General features: G+C 40.4%; 1 protein-coding gene across 1 annotated transcript in view; it reads left to right on the forward strand.

Annotated features, from left to right (window-relative positions):
* Positions 1–12,319, forward strand: part of olfm3a (olfactomedin 3a) — a 31,361-nt gene extending 19,042 nt beyond the window's left edge. Inside the window, exons 2-6 of the mRNA XM_037756208.1 lie at positions 4,792–4,935; positions 5,375–5,530; positions 8,373–8,592; positions 10,627–10,733; positions 11,028–12,319. Coding sequence (XP_037612136.1) covers positions 4,792–4,935; positions 5,375–5,530; positions 8,373–8,592; positions 10,627–10,733; positions 11,028–11,705 — 1,305 coding nt within the window. The 3' untranslated portion in view covers positions 11,706–12,319. The remainder of the gene's footprint in view (positions 1–4,791; positions 4,936–5,374; positions 5,531–8,372; positions 8,593–10,626; positions 10,734–11,027) is intronic.
* The last annotated feature ends 830 nt before the right edge of the window (positions 12,320–13,149 follow it).

Genomic DNA, 13,149 nt, shown 5'->3' on the forward strand with positions numbered 1-13,149 from the left:
ACATGGCTAGTTATTATGCAGAATGACATCAGTTGGAACAAAGGATTTCAATGGTCAAACATGTATTACCACAGGCCGAAATCCACTGAAATTCGACGTCGGTCCGAATATTTTTTTCCCCTGCACAAATGTTCCGCAGGGGTGTGCAAGCATTCATAAGAACCCACAAAATCATTTTTTATAAATTTCCATGCAAATTTTTAGTATGAAAATCCGCGCTTGGTGTGAAACCAAGAAAGGTACAGAAAGTTATTCGTGGTCAATGAATCCATGAGTTCAAAAGATACAAATGAAGAAATAGATAACAGACAGGTTAAGATGTAAAAATAGCTTTCAATTAATTATAAGTTTAAGTGCAGAAATTAACTAAGTATGTTCTTGTTATAAAGATCATTAATGTTTAAAAATGTAGAAAGAAATATAATAAATATAGAGAGACGTGTTGTCTAGGAGACAGATTTCAGAGGCAATATAAGAAATGACACATCAAATCTGTCTTAGGTTGATACAGTATAAGCTTGCTGCATAGAAAATACTTATTTGGTGCATTGCTTTAAAGAAGAAACTTGTAAATGTAAACTCTTGATTGACATAATAACTGGTATGAGTTTGAGAAAGTGTTATTGCATCTTAGCGTTGATTGGGCAAGAGGCCTCCGCACCACAGGATCCATTTTTCTTGATTAAACATGGAGGAGTTATACACGTTGCTGTCGTTTTTATGGTTTTGACTGTAAACATATTGAATACTGGCACACAATATTGTCTGTTGGCAACTTCACTCAAAAAGTATTGATGACTATACTGCATATCAGCCTCCAAAAGGCCATTAGTCTAACCCTGGCCAAGAAAGACTGGGAGATCAAGAAGAGAACTACAGAGGAAACATCTTGGCAACTGGTTTGTGTGTGCAGTACATACTATACGTAACCATTCATGCATGAGTGTGTGTGTGTGTGTGTGTGTGTGTGTGTGTGTGTGTGGGATGTGCAGGGAGCAAAACTCTGCTGTGCGGCTGGGGAGAGCTTTGAGCTGCTGGATGCTGTTTTCTGAGGATGATTAATGACTAGACTTCGGCGCTCAGCTCTGTGAAACCATTGTAGCCTTGGAGTCTGAGCTTCTTCTATCTAACGTGCAGTGAGAGATAGAAAATATTGAAAAATTAGTCTTCGCCTCATCAACAATACAATTTCATAAATAAAATACTAGATTATTAAACCGCACAAGGTAAAACATGTTGTTCTTCATGCATCATCCAGTTCTAGTTTGGCTTAACTGAATAAGTAATGCCAGTCAGTGCTTGTATAGAACCATTCTTTATTTTTAATCCGTATGTAAGCATTGGTGAGATGGACTGTTCTGCCAATGTCATCTATCTGCCTATTTGTTTTACTTCTCTGTCTGTTTTCCTTCATTTTCTCCTCCGTACACGTTGGTGCCCTCCTCGTTTATCCCTCACCTCATCTCATTATCTTATGCTGGCTGTCTTTGTACTTCTCTGTAGTGATATATGTGCCGTCGTACCTACTCTCCTACCTCTATCTCTTTCCCCCTAATTGACAGTCAAGTCCTCTTTCTTGTTCTTTGTCAGCACTGTCCTCTTTTCATTGTCTTTTTTTCCAGCTACTGTTTTCCTACATAACCACCTCTTCAACTATTCTGTTTGTTCATAAATCCCCCTTCCTCAAAATGTACCTCCTTTTCTTCAGATATGTCACTCGGATTATAGTGGATGACAAGGTTTACCATCAGAGTCCTTGCTGGCAAAGTGCATAAATATTTATATGAATACAAAAGCATCTTCAGGCTTGTTTGTCTGTTTTTGCTTGATTGAAGCGTCAGCTAAATCTCTCCACTGCGAGAGAGTGCATGGCCACAGGTCCTATGAATAATTGAGAAAAAGTACTTGAAGTTACTCAAAGTTTATGTCTTCAATTTTCAAAGTTGAATGGCAAGATGTTGTGCATAACCCCACAGCTCTAACGTAATGGCGGTGTAGTGACATATAGTAGCAGGAAAAAAACTTAACTTAACTTAAGCAAAAGTTTGAGAAAGACACTGTAGGGTCAAAAGAACCTTTCAATTCAAAGAACATCATGAATGAACAAAACTTAGATTTTGATTGTTGACAAATGTGAATGTTATGAATATTCTACTCCGACCCATGCGGTTATGGAAAATGATGCACTGTTGTCCACATTGTCCAATCATAGCTTAGCAACCGTAACTAGGCACAGCAGGCCTGTCAAGCTGTGGATTTCTCCACATGATGAACTTGTGTGTACAGGCTGTATTAAGAGTGATACTGTCTTTTTTTGGCCTTTCCAAAACCAGAAACACGAGGCAAAAGTGTAAGGAATGGATTCAAATTTGTCTGGTCTAATGTGTTCTGTAAATGTTAGCATGATCGGCCCACTGGCTTATTACATACAATGGTAATCCACCGTTAATTCCAAAGCCAAGGAGCATGTCGTACACTACTGTGGGGTTACGGTGCCATGCCATTGTTCCGACGGCCCATTATTCTGAAACCCCAATACTCTGAAAACATCCTGTTGTCCCAAACAGAAGCACACGGCTAATTGTTATGCACAATCTGACCTTCCCGGTTGTGATATTTTTTTCCTGCCTATGACCCGCCTCTGGTTGGCTTACCCTGATATTCTTACCCTAAACCTAACTAACCTCACTTCTCATGCCTAAACCTAACCAAACGATTCAACCAACAAAGACATTCAAGGCAACGAGACGGGAAGGTCCGATGATGTCATTCTGCATAATAATTACCCATAATTAGAGAGTGTGTATTTGTGGAGAGTGTATTTTCGGAACAATGGACCGTCGGAACGATGGGCAGTCCCTGGGGTTACAGGTGGTAAAACAAAAAAACAAGCTTGGTTCATGATAGCACATCCACTGTGTAGTAGCCTATTTTCTCACACAGCTGTGACTACAACCAATTAAGCATAAAGAATCTCTGTTTTGCTTGTCCAAGTACTGTAGGCTATAAGTGGATTATAGGTTGGAATGAAATAAGAGTCTAATCTTACATTTTCTGTAGGATGTTCAAGCTCTACACTGCAGTACAAGAACAATGCTGTATCTTTATTTCTATGACTTCCTAATGGATCACCAACTGGTCAGGAAGCAGACTTTCTTGAACATACAGCTTTAGCCTCAGTCTTTTAGCATGATATCATGTAAATAGCTATCAAGTGCATATTTAAGACAGGGTTTACAGGGTTCTCGTAACACTTTAACACTAGTCAACATTAAAAAGTCATTGAGCCTGAATCTTTAACCAGCTAATGTTAGCTTAATTAGCTAACTACAGCTGATGAAATCTGCCAGGCAGAGTTTTACGAAGTAATGAATGAATTAATGAATGGGAGTAAGATGCCATCTGGATCCATGAGGTGTTTCATATCTAAAATGACGTGTAGCCTATGAGCCAATCCTTAAATCATAATCTTATGCTCTCTAGTTAGTAAAGGGGAATTTACAGTATAGGATTTTGTTAAGAAACACATATACACTTGTCAATCCCCACAATATGAAGTACAATAGCTTTCAAGCTAAAGGGCAGAAAGGCTCCAGGCGTTTTAGTATGGAGGCAGTCACATGTCTATAAATTATGTCCATAATCCAGACCCGAGAGAAGGCTCGACTCCTTTACCCTCTCCCTAAAAAAGTCTTTTTTCTGTATAAGTTAAGTTTCCCCCTCAACTTTTTGTTAAATGTATTTATATGTGCTTGAGGTTTTGTCAGCAATCCAGATGCCCAAATGTTTCTAATTAGGAGATTATCTCAGTAATACCTGATGTTCTAGTCTGGGGATGGGACTAATTAATGTGTTTAGTCATAGTGAAAATCAGGGTGTTTGTCAGTGTTCAGCTTGAAAGAATTTAGCATAGTTTTAACAGCTGCTTCAGAATATGCATCACAGATGAATTTACAGTGTATTACATTGCTGAAACATTACAATTATAAACATTAAAATAAAGTGGACCCAACATTCAATCTTGGGGTACACCTTAGTCTATGCTTGGAAATCATGCACTGTTTGCACACTGAACCCATGAGACATCAATTTATTATTATTAGGGCTGTCAATTGATTAAAATATTTAATTGCAATTAATCGCATGATTGTCCGCGATTAATTGCAAGTTTCTGTTTAATTGCACAGTTTTTATCCGTGTTTTTATCTATTATCAAAGTGCACCTTAAAGGGAGATTTATTAAGTATTTAATACTCTTATCAACATGGGAGTGGACATTTAGTGCAAGTTTGGAGCATTATTTATCCTCCTTCTTAACAAGCTAGTATGAGTTGGTACCAATGGATTCCTTAGGTTTTTCTAGTTTCATATGATGCCAGTATCTTCACTCTAGCTTTAAACCTGAGCCCGCTCACAACCTCTGAAATCATGCTGACAACCTCCGAAAGGGCTATTGCGAAATTAGTGGCATTAAAACAAATTTGAGTTATTATTCCGTTAACTTTGACAGCCCTAATTATTGTTATTATTATATTTTTAAAGTTGACATTGTTCATGCTTATTGTTTGAAAAAAGGTATGTAGCTGCGCTCCACTCCACTACCATTGACTGCCCAGGTTTTTTTCAAAGTGGGTGCATCTGCAGCAACATATCTTTGTTGCTACGCTTAGAAATACTTAAGGTTACCAGCTTTCCCAAGAGAACCAGTGTCGCATAAATATGAACTCAATGATACAATACATAATCTAAAATATCGATCTAACCTCAGTGCGTATGTGCCTGTGCTTGCAGACTATCGGCCCAAAGGAGGGCTGGCAGGTGTACAGCTCGGCCCAGGATGCTGATGGCCGCTGTATCTGCACAGTGGTGGCACCAGAACAGAGCTTGTGCTCCAGAGATGCCAAGAGCAGACAGCTCCGCCAGCTACTAGAGAAGGTAAGCACATGTAAAAGGGAATATTTACCACCCCAGTGCAGCATGCACGCACACGAGCAAACACGCTCTCCTGTTAAAGATTGGAATTATGAAGGAACAAATCCCTGCAAGCTTTATTGTTCTTTTGAAGAGTGTAGTAGTCGTCCTAATACACAATGTTTTATCATGTACATTTACCTCAGGTACGTGGCTGCTAGGCTTTATCATATTTGTTCTTTTTCAAAATTAGCCTGTCACACATTCAGGCACACACGCAGGCTCACCAGGGAAAACCCCTCAAAGTGCCTTTCAATTAGTTGTAGTGAAAAGAAAGAAGGAGCGAAGGGAAGGCATCCTCAATTCACTTGCTGACTATACCATACTATACTATACTATCCTGCTAAATGTCCACTTTGTGATTGATAACCCTGTTAGGGTATTTATCATTGTTTTTCTCTAGGTGCAGAACATGTCTCAGTCCATTGAGGTGCTGAACCTGCGAACTCAGAGGGATTTCCAATATGTCATGAAGATGGAGAACCAGATGAAAGGCCTGAGGACCAAGTTCAGACAGATTGAGGATGACAGGAAATCCATCATCGCCAGAAACTTCCAGGTATCCTTCAGCCTCGTTTAATCACAGCCTGGTTTAATCAAACGTTCAATGGATCTTTTCTATTTTGTTTTTCTATATTTACCTGGAAGTTTTTATGCAACATTCATTTCACAAATGCCATTACACTTGTTTTTGAGAGGGTCGATACCACTCTTATATCTTTATGGTAAATATAAGACTACAGCTAGCAGCTGGTACAGTCAGGGTGTTAATACCCCCCCCCCCCCAAAAAAAAAAAAATAAGATGAAAATAAAAATAATACAACACTGTTATAGGAGAAGCTAGTTCTGCACCTTAACAATTTCCATAAGATGAGCTACATACAGAATAATAAGTCAAAGGAGCAGTGGTAACACACCCAGTCCTCCTCCAGCAGAAGAGAGAAAAGTCATGTCTGCTACTCAGAAACCACAGTAGTAGACCTGTGAAAATAGGTGAGAAAGGTACCTCAAACCTTATAAAACTTTTCGCCCGATCCACGTATGGCGTCCGAATCTTCTCAAGATTGTGGCATGACATCAGGTCACTAAGCCATTTGGAATGTAGGCTCCTTCCATTTCAGTAAACTAGCACGACGTGCAAGGAGAGAGACGTAGGCAAGGGCGTTACGTTTAGCGGCAGGTCCCTGTAACTCTTCAGATGGAACACCAAAAATTGCCACCAGGGGTCAGGTTCAATTATCCATAGTAAGACTTGGGACAAGTATCAAACACGTTTCCAAAATTGTTCCGCTGGTTTGCTTAGCTCAGCATCAGTCTCCTCATCCTTTATATCGGCACAATTATCCGTTGGCTGATAACTACCCAACACAGTCTTCTTTGACTTTCACACAGCTGCTAATAATCGTCCCCTTTATTTACAACAAGTTGTTGAGAAAAGCCAGGATAAGAGCCGAGGAGCCTATGTTATGTCTTTGTCAGCATGATAATCTTTTGTGTGTACATGAAAATAAAGAATACATACACTACAAAAGAAGCTCTCTGAATCAGAAAGCGCTTACAATGTATGGTTGTTTCAGAAGCTGTTGTGCTGCTACGGTTTCCCTGTGTGGATTGCACAGGACAGCTGGTATGGGAGTAGGAACATCTCTCGTGTGGCAGGTTGCAAGACACTCAATGAGTTTGAGAAATAACTGTGTGGAAAAACCATCAGCCTGGCAAGAACGTCAGAAATATAGCCATGGTTTAAATAAAGAAAGCTGGCCACCAAGAAATATGAATATTATAAGGAAATTGTAGTTAAAGGTGCTATTGATAACACTGATAACATTCAGCCACTAAACATCGCATTCTCCCTCCCTGTTCCATTGCATTTACTTCACAACAAGTCGTTGCCAGGCACTTACTGTCAATCTCAGACATTTAACCGTTTTTTCAACACTAACCGGTGACCCAGAGATACCACGTGATGCCAACGTTGTTTTACTATTGGCTCACAAGCCTTGTTAGAAGTGGGAACCAAACGTCAGACGTCTTCCACAGAGATAAACAAAACATTCATTTTGGACCCGACAACATTTTTTAGAGGCTTAAAGGGACTATTTGTAACTTTCAGAAATGCTTGTTAACAGCGACACCTGTAGCCGTTAAGTCAACGTAAGTCAGCGTCGGGCTCGCGCTTGTGCTCGCTCTACATAGACATGAACAAGCATCGCTCAAAACAGTGAGGCGACACACGTCAGCTAAAACCACAATATCACTCCTATATTTCACCTGCTTGGTAGTAATGTTAGCTGACCAGACGAAGGTCTCTCCACAAATCAATGCTGATCCTAGTGTTGGCTTTTCCTCCTTCAGCGTCGGTGCCGGAGCTCCGCAGCGAGACACGTTATCGCCTCCCGACCGGGTGCTTCAGCCTCCTGACTGCGCCCGCAGGGGAAACACCGGCACCCGGTAGGAGGCGATAACGTGTCTCGCTGCGGAGCTCCGTCACTTCACAAGACACGGGAAACCTCTGATTGTCTGGAGGAGCTGCAGCAGTTATTTCTGCACAAACGTCCACTGTACATTCACTAGATATTCTCAGAGCTACTAACTGTTCTGCAGTGTGGAGTGAGCGCGCGTTCACGTCTAGAGATGGAGCGAGCTGAGCGAGAACGCGCGCTGTGTGGTTGAAGGCAAACAAGCAGCGGAGGAGAGACTTCAGCCACACGCGAGCGCGCATACGCGAGCGCGCATGTGTCCTGACCCGGTACATTTATACGCTTATAAAGTTACAAACAGTCCCTTTAATTCACAATCAAAATTTTTTTTTTTTCAGGTAAAGCCATACATTTATTCAGCACCTTTCTAAAGGCTCCGTAGTTGTATTATTAATATTTTTTAATTTGTCTACATAAAAATTTCATCAATAAGACCTTTAAACACAGGAATAGACATACTGTGTGTTTCAGGAAATTGACCCGTTTTAGTTGACCTGGTAAATTCATGGTGGATAATTACATAGTTTCCCACAAGCTGAAAGGGTAAATGCATGGATGAATGAATGAATGGTTTATTTCTTAGTTCCATTAGGTGCTTCATACAGCACATACTGTACAAGCTCAGTCTATTATCTCATTATGAATAATACTAGTCACTTACTGTCTCTTGAGACTGCAAATGCTAACATGTTATGGAGCACTAAGGCAACAAGGGACACGTGTATAATTCCTCATCAGTTACCAGTCTCCCCTGTAGCTACGTGGGTGGACTCTTTTGCTAACAAATACTTAACATGTACTGAAGCAGGGTGTGCTCCTCTGTAACTGTAGTTTTGTTTGTCCCTGACTATCACACCTATCCACATTGTGCCACCTCTCTCTGTTTTCCATTTCTGCCGCTGTCACTGTCACCTCTGCAGGAGCTTAAGGACAAGATGGACGAGCTGAAGCCGCTGATCCCTGTGCTGGAGCAGTACAAGATGGATGCTGCGCTCATTTCCACTTTCAAGGAGGAGATCAGGAACCTCTCAGCAGTGCTGACAAGCATCCAGGAGGAGCTCGGGGCCTTTGACTACGATGAGCTCTATCAGCGAGTCCTGCGACTGGACAGCCGGCTCCGCAGCTGTATGGGCAAACTAAGTAAGTGCTGAACACTGCATGTGCATGTAGTGTGCAGTGTTTTCTACTGTATTATTAGAGCAGTGTTGGCAATGGTACTGGTGAATACATAGTACTAGCACAAGTGGCATTGCAGGATTTCATAATATGTAACAGCCACATCACCGTCATAGCAAGAGTATTTTTGTGCCCTTTGTATACTGTTGTTTTTCTGCTGCTGAAGAAAATAACCAAAGGAGAAATGTAGATCTAAAACGAAAAACTCTGTGGCCTGACTTCCTTGTGGTTTTGACCACAAACAAGTGTGGCCTGTGTTCATTAAACTGCTCCCTATACAGCAGGTTACTTTTAGAAGCCCACTTTCAGTTGCTGTAATGCTGTTCTTTGTTGTGTTGCCCTTACATCCCACACAAAAAATGTTTCCTTTAAAAAAATACGTTTAATGGCAATGTGCTTTCACCTCGATCTCAGTGCCAGCGAAGAAACGAAGCAATTAGTTTTTGTTCTTGTGGACTGGTTAGTGTATTGACAGCCTTTGGCTCTTCAAACATTAAGATGTTCCAAAATCTTTTTTAAAGAAGGCTTTTTGAAAGGAACATACGGTACTTAATTGCTTCATAATGGACAGAAAAGGGGGGCTGGTTGTGGACTTGATATCCACTATTTCTACAGGGAGGTCGTCAGGCTACTCATTAGTCAGCTGAACATTTATTAAATGTGTTTCTCTCATTTTCTTTACAGTGATTAAATAAAACCATATATTGAAGACAAAATTATGAAAAAACACAATATATATATTATGGCTGTCAAAGTTCAATTTGTTTTAACGCCACTAATTTCTTTAACGCATTAACTCAACTTGCGATATTTAGGTTGTAGCGGGCTCAGTTTTAAAGCTAGAGTGAAGACACTGGTGGCATATGAAACAAGAAAACCTAAAGCATCCATTGTTACAAACCATGTCATACTACCTTGTCGCAAAGGAGCTCAAATAACGCTCCAAACTTACACTAAATTTTGGTCAGAAAAAACTTAGCCCTTTTCAAAGGGGTCCCTTGACCTCTGACGTCAAGATATGTGAATGAAAATGGGTTCTATGGGTACCCACGAGTCTCCCCTTTACAGACATGCCCACTTTATAATTGATAATCACACGCAGTTTTGTGCAAGTCATAGTCGAGTCAGCACACTGACACACTGACAGCTGTTGTTGCCTGTTGGGCTGCAGTTTGCCATGTTATGATTTTAGCATATTTTTTATGCTAAATGCAGTACCTGTGAGGGTTTCTGGACAGTATTTGTCAGTTTTGTGTTGTTTGTTGATTTCCAATGATAAATATATACACACATTTGCATAAAGAAAGCACATTTGTCCACTCACATGTTGATAAGAGTATTAAATACTTGACAAATCTCCTTTTAAGGTACATTTTGAACAGATAAAAATGTTTTTATGAATTTGCGATTAATCACGATTAACTATGGACAATCATTAATCACAATTAAATATTTTAATCAATTGACAGCCCTAATAAATATGTTGACTCATACTGTATGTGTTTTATATTTTATACATTTTGAATGTGAGTGAGTGGCACTGGTAGAGTTTGTGTGGAAGGTGCTTCTTAGGCTAGACACTGCTGCTGCACTACATTTTAATTTTATTGTAATTAAAATATTTTAATTTATTTAAAAAAAAAAAACCTGCCCTTTGTTAATTGTGCTCAAACCAAATGTGTTGTAGTTTACCAAAATAAGCAGCCCGTAACTAAAGATTTTGATGATACCTTATGTGAGGTCTGTATGTCCATATTCTTTAGCTGCATTAAAGTAAATACTACGGGCTGGGCAGGAGAAAGCTGTGTTGCCTGTAACCACAAACAGCAGTTGCACCATTACGCTGTAAGTTAAATAAAGCAGCTCGCTGCCAGTGCTATCTTAGTATGCACAGAGGGCACACTCTCTGGTGGCACAGGCATGAAATTGGCTTGAGAAATCTACTTAGAGACAAAAACCACCACAGCACATCTTATCGCTGCATTTCTTTATTAACAGCGTGTGGGAAATTAATGAAAATCACTGGACCTGTTACAATAAAGACATCTGGAACCCGGTTTGGGGCATGGATGACTGATCCTCTAGCATCAACCAGAAACAACAGGGTGAGTTATGAAAGCAGGCGAGCAGGGGAGTGCTTTCTGGGGGCTGTGCAGTGTGTACGGTACTATATCTGTTTTTAGAAAAGATAGAATATCACCACAGCTGAAGATAGAGTGGGTTTTGATTTGAGCTAATCTATAGTAGAGTACTGATATTTCTGATTTGATAACTTTTGAACTGCATTTTTTATAGAATCACATCAATTATTTACTTAAAAAAGAGGTTAGAAATAGTTTATATTTGATGGCTGTCTGGCTGTTTCTCATTACTCATTCTCTTCATCCTCTCTGATGTAGGTTTGGTATATGGACAGTTACACTAACAGCAAGATTGTGCGTGAGTTCAAGACAATGGACGACTTTGTCGCAGGGGTGGTTTCCCGAACGTACAGCCTCCCGTTTAAATGGGAGGGAACCAATCACATGGTCTACAACGGATCGCTTTACTACAACAAGTACCAGAGCAACATTATCGTCAAGTACAGCTTCGACTCGGGCAGCGTGCTGGCCCAGCGAGCTCTGGAGTTCGCCGGCTTCCACAACATGTACCCGTACACGTGGGGAGGGTACTCCGACATCGACGTCATGGCTGACGAGCTGGGAATGTGGGTCGTGTACGCGACCAATCAAAACGCCGGGAATGTCGTCGTCTCCCAGATGGACCCCGACACCCTGCAGGTGCTGAAGACTTGGAACACCGAATACTCCAAAAGGAACGCGGGTGAGTCATTCATGATCTGTGGGACGCTCTATATCACTAACTCTCACCTGTCGGGAGCGAAGGTTTACTACTCTTACTCTACGAAGACTTCGAGTTACGAATACATAGACATCCCTTTCCACAACCAGTACTTTCACATCTCCATGCTCGACTATAACGCCAGAGAGAGAGCACTGTACGCCTGGAATAACGGACACCAGGTAGTATTTAATGTCACTCTCTTCCACGTCATAAAAACTGATGATGACTCTTAAACATGATACTTTTCCAACCACAACTAAAGCACTATCATTTGTGATACAAGGACTTCCTAATTAACCATGTTTTCTTTGTCTAAAATGAACCATGGTGTCTTTACTTGCCACTACTTGAACTTTTCTAACCTGTGGCTCTTGGCTGAATTGAGCATGGACACCAATGACTGGTTACCTTACTGGAAAACATGTTATACATTTTTTTTTTTTACTTTTCCATCGCTGCTGATCAGACAGGAATGCCTTATTTGCTGTGTCGGGTCCGCCAGCCGAAGACTCTCGAAAGCTTCTGCATGAATGTCCACATTTTGTCTGCAGTGATTTCCTATGATGAAAGCTGTGTTTTTGTTGCAAATCTGTTTTGCTTACAGTGTTTGCATTTTAGTCTATTTAAAAGTCTATTTAAAACTATTTAAAGGCAACCTCTCCTGCATATTTGCTTCCATGTTAAGCTAGCTTATTATAAAATATAGTAGCCATTCTTTTAAAGATAGGCCTGTAAAATATTGCTGTTATGTATGTATCTGTGGAAGAACATTTGTATTTTTTATAAAAAGAAAACCATAAGAGAATATCGGTGCATTTTCATTGAGATTAAAATATTGTACATTTCATTCAAATGGTTTTGGGTGGTAAAATGTATATTTGCCATGATCTGATGGAGAAACAATCAGCTCTCTGAGGGCCATTTTATGATTTCAGCCTGTTTCAATCAGGAAACTATGATTCCAACTCTGTCTTTTATGGTTTGTTTGTGTTTTTGCTAGACTGGAACCAACCTGTTTGGGAAGTTAGGTCCATTGAGAGGAATAACCATTAGTCACACCCATAATTCAAGCAAGCTATCATGGGGCTCCTTCTTTATATTTCTCAAAAATAAGGACAAATATGAAAAGCTACTGGTAACTGATGATGGCGATGGCGATGGTGATGACAGTATCACTCACGAAGGAAGGGATATTCTTGCTATCAACATGGGGCCTTGAGAGTCATCCTTTGGCATTTCAATCAGCGTGAAGTGGCAATGAACCGCTGAGATGATTCACAGCGCTCACTATAATTTCCTTCTCCTCGCCGTCGTGTCTCTACAGTATCTTCAATAACAAGGAGACGTTTGCTTTATGATACCTGATGGTGGGTTTTGATGTGTCACAGTGCGACCTATCTTTTTTATGGGTAAACACACAGTCACGTTTTCATGCACATATAATGAAACAAAGTGAGGCAAAGTACATTTGCATGCGTGCTCATAAACAAACAGAGACACGGTTGGCGGTGTGCTGTAACCTGTTAATTTCCCCAACCCCCATCAGCAACATCAATGACTGGCCTCTGACACTGCCTACAAAGGCCTTTAATTCAAATGAAGAAAGTTTTCACTAATAAAAGCAGCAAGTTAGCTAATTAGAGAAGAGATTCACACAAGATGTCTAGAGACTAGAGG

Source organism: Sebastes umbrosus, chromosome 21, assembly GCF_015220745.1.
Source record: "Sebastes umbrosus isolate fSebUmb1 chromosome 21, fSebUmb1.pri, whole genome shotgun sequence".
In the NCBI taxonomy this organism is placed as follows: Eukaryota; Metazoa; Chordata; class Actinopteri; order Perciformes; family Sebastidae; genus Sebastes; species Sebastes umbrosus.